The 7659-nt window shown below is 50.2% G+C and overlaps 1 protein-coding gene across 1 annotated transcript; it reads right to left on the bottom strand.

The window, feature by feature from the left end:
- Window positions 1-215: 215 nt before the first annotated feature.
- On the bottom strand, window positions 216-7064 carry LOC123449608 (probable lipoxygenase 6). The gene is made up of 9 exons (XM_045126885.1): window positions 6470-7064; window positions 5362-5651; window positions 4238-4475; window positions 2871-3194; window positions 2671-2756; window positions 2436-2543; window positions 2037-2341; window positions 1221-1487; window positions 216-1138 (listed from the first exon to the last, which is right to left on the bottom strand). Exons 1-9 carry the CDS (start codon window positions 6831-6833, stop codon window positions 370-372), a joined length of 2751 nt encoding a protein of 916 aa, XP_044982820.1. The 5' UTR covers window positions 6834-7064; the 3' UTR covers window positions 216-369.
- Window positions 7065-7659: the final 595 nt, after the last annotated feature.

Raw genomic sequence — 7659 nt, 5'->3', positions numbered from 1 at the left:
AAAAAGAAATGGAATGTTTTTTCTAACATGTACTGTATGAAAAATCTTGCGGTGTATGGACACGAGCGTTTGCTTAGTATCACAACCTTCGTCATTTGCCTCTCCTCTCTCAGATCCGGGAGGCCGAGGCGACCGATCGAGCGCGTCGCTGGTAGCGGGAGCTGACTCCAGTCGCGGAGCTCCGACGTACGCGGGCGCCGGCGGCGGCCATTCCATTACGAATGCGGCGTTATATTTGTCTGGATTTGGATTCGGGAGACCAACGAGACATCCATATCAAAACTACATCCACAAGCTGGCACTAAATAAGGGGAATCCCCTGAAGTCCTGAACAAAATCCACAGCGAATCGCGGGCATACAATGGCGTATCATATGGAGATGCTGTTGGGCACGCCGCGGCAGGTGACCCCCGGCGGCGAGCTGGGGGCCAGCAGCTCGTACGGCAGCACCCCTGCGCCGCACCGGTTCCGCCTGCCGTGGTCGGCGTTGCGCCCCTCGATGGTCTCCTCGGCGCGGCGCACGTCGGCCGCGAACATGCCGTGCGCCTCGAGGGCCTCCTCGTCGCCCGTCCACGGCGCCGCGCCCTCGTCGAGGCTCTCGCCGAGGTACTCCTCGTCGGGGGAGTGCGTCGACAGCGTGTCCACCACCGCCATGAACTTGGTCGCCTCCAGCACCCCGGGCATCGCGTTGAGGAAGAACCGGTGCGGGTCCGCCAGGAACATGGCGTACTCCGCCGCGTCGCGCTCCGGGTCCGGCAGCAGCCGCCGCATCAGCGGCGGCCGGTTCGGCACGTAGCCGCCCAGCGGGTACTGCCCGAAGTTGAGCGCCGCGTGCTGCGCCGACGCCAGCCAGACGAGCGTGGTCAGGATGGCCGCGAGGTCGCGCGGCGTGGACAGCGGCGGCCACCAGGGCGCGCCCGCGAGGTCGGCGTGGCCGACGTGGATCGACTCGTGGTACCACTCCTGGAGCTCGTCGTCGGACTGGACCGTGCCGGCGTCCGGGTAGTAGAGCTTCACGTAGGACTCCACCCAGTTGCCAATGGCGGACCACAGCAGAAGCCCGTCGTTTGCATAGGGGTAATCCTCGATGAGAAGCCTGATGCCATGAGGCTGTGTCGAGTCTTCCACGGCCACTCCCCTGAAACGAAGATGTCAGTGATCTTCCTCAGCTGCGGTGCCATGGACAGGCAGTGGTATGCACGGTGGAGGGTAGTGCGTGCCTGCGGAGGAGGTCGGCGGGGAGGCCCTCGAGGTCGAAGCGCCAGTGGTTGCTGTAGTAGGCGGAGCTGATCTCGCCGGAGACAGGGCCAGGGGTGAAGCAGGACTCAATCACCCCTTCGGCGTTGATCAAGCTCTGCCGCGCAAGGGCGTTAATCTCCAGCGTGTACCTCATGTGAGGGTGCAGGAGCTTGAAGATGGGGTGCATCGCGCTCATACGCCGGTGTGCCGCCAGGATGAATGGCTCCATTATAGCATGCGTCCTCAACCTGAAAGAGTTTGTCAGAGTGTACATGCCAAGTAGTATGGAGTATTTCCTTAGTCACACTCTACAGGAGGTGCTCCAGTTTTTGGAGACAGTTCAAGTAGCAGTAGCATGATTGATGATTCACATGCAGTTTTTGTTTTTGACTTCATTTTTTCTCTTTGATCCTAGGATCCACACCACTTTTCTACTCCCGTTGCTTTCTGATAATGATCATGCAAGGCCAGCAATTGCTGGATCTTAAAAAAAAAAGATGATTCACATGCATGACTGGTTTTCACTTTCAGTGAGATTTCACTGAATTTCAGTCATTTGAGCAGACGCCGAAATATTTACCTTTCAGTCATTTCAGTTCTACTCTAGGAATTCAAATAATTTCAAAATGTTTTCCCAATTTTCATATGATTTTTAAATTTCAAGTGAACGTGGCCGAAATGTAAACCGAAATCACTGAAAGTCAGTAATTTCAGTATGTGCTCAAGTATTTCCGACTTTGAAATTTAAAACCACTTCAGCTAAACAGTTGTTAATGAAGGATGGATTTTTTTTATACCAGTGATTAACAAGCTGATGAACACCGGCGTCATTGGAGCTGACATGCGCCTTGCCAAGCATCCAGATCCAGTTGGATGTAGCATCACAGGCTGGAGTAAGGACCTTGCTTGGCTGAGGCTCCCCTGACTGAGTTGGAGGAAGAGAAAGCTCAATTGCAATTGGTTTCAATGTGCCACCTTGAGTCAGGAAGAAGAGTGCCCGGGTAGCATATGCTTTCCGTCCCTCGATCGCGTTGATCCGGTCCAAGAATGGCATGTACACATCATGGTGGTCTACAATGAACAGCTTCTCCTTGTCTATTGCCTTTGTTCATAAGGTGTGTGTGATCAGAATTGGTACAAGAATGATCATTGGTACATAACTGAACATAAATTAAGACTCCGTCGTATGAAGGTACCTCTTGTACTGTCAGTCCATTGAGCTGACCAACAATGTGTCGTTCGGTAATTGATGATTCAGATGGACCGTAGATTGCAGGATCCAGTTTGCTCACTGGTGGGAAAACCTATTTTGATATAATTTCCCAAGTTAAGTATTTATCAAATAAATAAATAAAGGATTACTTCCATTGATCAACCTAGAAGTATATTAGTATTGCTTATTTCACTGAGGACCATGTGTTCTTTAATTACCTTGAGCCTCTCGATGCTTACTGGGTTAATTCCTGCAATAGCTTGTCGCGCAAACTCGTCGTCGCGGAGCCATGCAAACTTGTCCTCTGTAGAATGTGAATCACAGGATTAAATCGGCAACTCTTAGGGATCTTGAGCCTGAAGAAAATATTTGCTGATGGGAGATCAGCATAAGGTAAACTGTGGTGAACTTTACTTACTGGAAAGGATGCTAGGTGTGTCATAGCGAAGCATCCCTTCGCTCGACTCCTGAATCTTTTGGACAAATGGTATCTTCTGAAACAGGTGCTCCTGGAGGCCTAGCTTGAGCCTGAGACCCTCCTTGTACAGGTTGTCAACGTGGTGGAAGCCTTGGAAGTTGTGGGTGTCAGCTGAGATTGACGCAATTAGCGACGGGATTAGGGTGTGAAGTACTGCTCGGAGCCTCCCTGATATGAAGGCTCCTTGTTTCAGCTCTTCGAATGTCTCATCACGAGGTACATATATTCGATGAGGCTTCTCCACTCTGCTCTCAGATAGCATGTCTGCACCACGGTTAGATGCACAATGTCAACTCTAGTGAAATGCCAAATCGTTCTATCAGAAGAATTCAGTAGGGTCTCTCTGTAGTAAACTGTTTGATTGCTGGCCTTTGAAGTCATAATTAATCATGGCATATCAGTCACAAAGAAATAAGAAATGTAATTCAGCATCACTTCAGAAAATTTAATACTCCAATTAGTTTAAACAAAAAATGTAGCATGTGCACGCCAATTTCATGAAAGATCTTAAGACTCTTAGAGAGGCAACAGAGTGCGCACAATTATGAACGGGAAAGTCAATTTCATGGAAGGAAAATAAGAAATCAAACGGCTGAACCGCTGGGGGTAAATAGTAACTACTGACAGTGGTCATGCACTCCAGAGACTTACAACAAAGAACATTCCACTATGCTTTCTTGTAGAGTTCAGAGTCATCGGAATACAAGAAACATGACAAACTAAACAATGTAACAAAAATGTTCTAGATACAGTATATGGTATTTCCTGGTTGCCACTGGACATACGGTCATGTGCTTCCAACCTAACTATTCTGTTTCAGTTTGGTAACTCATGATATTCTATACTTGGAGCACGTCGAGTAGATTTTGCAAGAATATGACCAGAACTAATTGTCAGGTCTTGCAGGGGCGTACCGGCGTTGAGGTGAGTGGGGGCCTAGCCCCCCACTCAAATTTTGAATTCCAGCAAGGTTTGCTTGTACTTCCTAAAAAATATGCTAGTTTTTTTTTTTTGAATTTTCCATAAAACATGTCCCCACTCAAAATACTTTCTAGGTCCGCCACTGAGGTCTTGTGTAAACCCATGCTTTTGCTTTGTCAAATTCGGACACCATTATTGGATCAAACCATGTGGTCAAGGACTAGTGCCTGATGGTTCAAGCTACCAAGGTCTGAAAATGACAGGGCCTTTAATCAAACGAACAAGCACTGGTAGATATAGTTGGACAAAAACATACACTTTTCTGGCTTTGGCCAAATCTGTTTTCTGCTACCTCGCAAGGGTTTCAAGAAGATAACGGAACTTACTAGTATCAGTTGGTGGGCGACCGGTCCGACATCGACGCGGGTAAGGGATCTTCTCGCCTCCGAGGATTGGTCTGATGAACTCTTTCCCCCGGTCTGGATTTCCCAGATCGTTGTACATTGCATAATCATATATTTGGTCAGATATCTTTCGAACCCCGGTACCATCTCCTCGTAGATCTCTCAGCACCTTCTCCCTAATTTCTCTAAGCCCGGGAGGTGTTTGAGACGGTAAATACGGCTGCATGAGGAAATCATCCATATATTTATCACAAATCCGGTATGAAAAACTCCCGGTAAATGAGTCAAACATCAGGAAATCACTGTACTCAGCAAAGAAATCAACGAGTATAAACCACGTTTGGGAGAAGAAACAAAAAACAACAAACCATTTCAGAATACGGAGGCCACATCTGAAGTTAGACTAGCATTTACATAAAGAGTAAACTATGAATATTCAATGGTTCTTGACTATTCCCTCCGTCCCAAAAATAAGTGTCTCAAGCTTAGTACAATTTTATGCTAAAGTTAGTACAAAGTTAAGACAGATATTTTGGGAAGGAGGGGGTATTTCTTTGGTGAATCCTAAAAGATCGACGATCCTGTCAGTGTTAATGGTGCCGAGGAAAGACACATAATTTTCAGAAGGGAAGTAAAAATACATGAACATATATATGACACTGATGCCCACTTGGTTCATAAATGTAGTGGGTTAGTGCTAAGAGATTGTTCTCGTACATGCCATAGATTTTATCTACTACTTCGGCCTACTCAAAAGCTAACGGCTGGCAGACAATGACATGTCTCAATCACATCGTGCACTTAAATTGGCCTCCTAGATTTCCAGTAAATAAATTACCTCCTTCACTTCATTTTATCAGATTCTAGTTTTATTTCCAGACTGTAGCTAATGGCGTTCTTTCTCCCTCTATCAGCATCACAGACAAGGATGCGCTACCAACTTTAGCAGCCAGAAATCTCTGTTAATCAACGCATGATTGCTGTTTCGGCTGGACCATGGTCCAGCACAATATTTTCGGTTTACGTGCACCCACTGCTACCAAGTCCTAACAAAAAATTTGTCTTCCTGAACCTGAAATGAAGTGAAAAAGAAGAAGCACACGCACCTTGTTGCTGAAGAAGACCCTGTTGGCGTCGCCGGGCAGCTCCCCGGTGGTCTGCACCCAGGAGTTGCAGTCGAAGTAGACGGTGCCGCAGGGCAGCGCGCCCTCCACGACGATGCTCTCGAGGAAGAACTCGCGGTGGTGCCGGTTGGCCACGACGACGGCGCCCGGCTCGCCGAACCCGGCGTCCACCGTGAACTCGGCCGTGTACACCACGTGCTCCCCCTTGGCGCCCTGCTTCTGGCACCAGTCCTTGATCGACGCCCCGCCGCTCCGTACCGCCTTCTTCGTCCCTGCCGACGGCAAGATGGATCCATGAGCGAGCGTCACGTGGCAGCGGCCGTGGCGCCACCACACGAGTTGGAAAACGTGGGAGCGGCGGACAAAACTGAAATCTTGGACTCCACATAGCTTTGCCGGCCACATGATGGGAAGGAAAAAATAAGAGAGAAATGATGGGGAGGGGAGGGGAGGAAAACATGCTGATTGCAGTCATGCATAGTGATTCTGGTCGGCCCCCGCAACAAAAACAAAAAAGAAAGTGATCCCGGCCCGGCCTCAGAAAACAGAAAAGTGATTCCGGTTCATATCTATCGGCTTTGCGATATTCGGCAGTGATTCCTTCCTTCGCCATCCTGCAAATCATTTGAAAATTTGCAGTAATTTAAGTCCAGATTGTGAATTTGTAGTACCTCACTTGGTCCTTTTGATGGAGAGAAAAGGTTCTTGGAGGAGAATGTAGTGGGAATCCTACTAGTGCAAACACCCACATGACCATATCACAAACACGCCATTATCGGAGATGCGATGATCGTCCGCCTGCATCTCCTGGTCCTGCCGGGTGGCTGCCACCTACCGATCAGGACCATCGACAGAGATCACCATCCCAGACCCAGAAAGGCAACGGCTCCGCGTATCTGCGCTAGCTCCAAGCAAGTCGAACGGGCAACGATCGGAACCAAGCCAACACGGAGCACGTACTACGTATTTCGGCAAGATTGAAGAGCTCGACAAGCGATTGGGGAGGTCAACTCGGCCAAGAACGGATGGAAGGGGAAAGAGGCAGGGAAGGAAGGAAGGATGCTCTGAAAACTGATGGCCGCTTGCTTACTGGGATCGATCTTGGTGCTGATGAGGTCGAGCAGGACGCCCCGGCCGACCATGTCCCAGAGCGCGTCCAGGTGGCCGGCCACCGCCTCCTTGAGGTCCTCCTTCTGCTTCCGCCGCACCGTCAGCGCCGCCCGCAGCGCCACCTTCCCCTGCGGCGGCCTCCCCGCGCCCTTCCCGGCCGACGCCAGCCTCGGCAGCTCCTCGCTCACGGCCGCCACCACCACCTTCGCGCCCCTCCTCCCCCTACCCCTCCCTTCTTGCCGCAGCGGCGCGAAGCAGAGCTCGTTCCGGCCTCGGCCGGGCTGCGAACTCGCGGTCGCCGCCGGCCGCACTAGGCCGGCCAGCTCCCTGCACGAGGCGGCCATGCCGCGAATAACCAGCTCCTCCGGCGCCGGCCCCTCGGATCTTTGGTCGATTCCTGATGGCCCTGTTGCTTACTGTAGGTGGGGGGAGCCAGTGAGGTGGTTAGCCGAGAGTATAGCCCCGCAGCGGTGGAGCAGTAGAGTAGAGTAGTGCAGCACGATCGGGAGCCGAGTCAGGGAGAGAGAAGAGTCGTGTGAGCCCTGTGTGCGTGTGTGCGCCCCGTCCCGTTCGAGTTTTTTTATATATTTGCAGTAGTCAAGTCGCGATTCGTGAACGGAGCGGAGGAGGCGTATGGAACGGGACGGACGCTACGGCCAAGCTGCATGCTTGCTCTTTTGTTGACCGGCGCAGTGTTTCTGGGCTATGGATGAACGTCTGAATCCGTGCTGTGCTTGTGTGCTCAAGAGTCATGAGAGACGATTTCGGTGCGGAATAGCTACTTGCACTGAAACGGAACGGTTTGCGCAAAGGAAGATTGGAATCTCCGGAAATGATGTTGGGTTCGTGCTCATGTCTAGTTTGGTACTGCTACTACTAGTATATCGCACGTGCTAGTGCTGTGGATTAGCTAGCATGTCTGGTTAGAATGAAAAAAACAAGTCTGCTGCCTCTATTTAGACTAGTAAAATATTCCCTCCGTCCCGAAATACTTGTCCTAAAAATGGATGTATCTAGACTTATTTTAGTTATAGATACAACCATTTTATTCATTTCTAAGACAAGTATTTTCGGACGGAGGGAGTAGCATAAAACTACTGTAATTCAGGCTAGGGTTTCGAAAAAGGGACTGTTATGTGTCCTGCGACGAATGTGTAGTAAACATCTGTC

The sequence above is a fragment of the Hordeum vulgare genome, chromosome 4H, assembly GCF_904849725.1.
Source record: "Hordeum vulgare subsp. vulgare chromosome 4H, MorexV3_pseudomolecules_assembly, whole genome shotgun sequence".
In the NCBI taxonomy this organism is placed as follows: Eukaryota; Viridiplantae; Streptophyta; class Magnoliopsida; order Poales; family Poaceae; genus Hordeum; species Hordeum vulgare.
The sequence above is the reverse complement of the archived record's forward strand: the minus strand, read 5'-3'. Positions and strand labels throughout refer to the sequence as shown.

What these genes read in the sequence shown, in the direction of transcription:
- LOC123449608 (XM_045126885.1), bottom strand. Translation starts at nt 6,833, where the DNA reads ATGGCCGCCTCGTGCAGGGAGCTGGCCGGCCTAGTGCGGCCGGCGGCG. An exon ending in CAGCACCAAGATCGATCCCA is followed by an intron (nt 5,652 to 6,469) that starts GTAAGCAAGCGG and finishes TGCCGTCGGCAG; the next exon opens with GGACGAAGAAGGCGGTACGG. An exon ending in GGGTCTTCTTCAGCAACAAG is followed by an intron (nt 4,476 to 5,361) that starts GTGCGTGTGCTT and finishes TTCCTCATGCAG; the next exon opens with CCGTATTTACCGTCTCAAAC.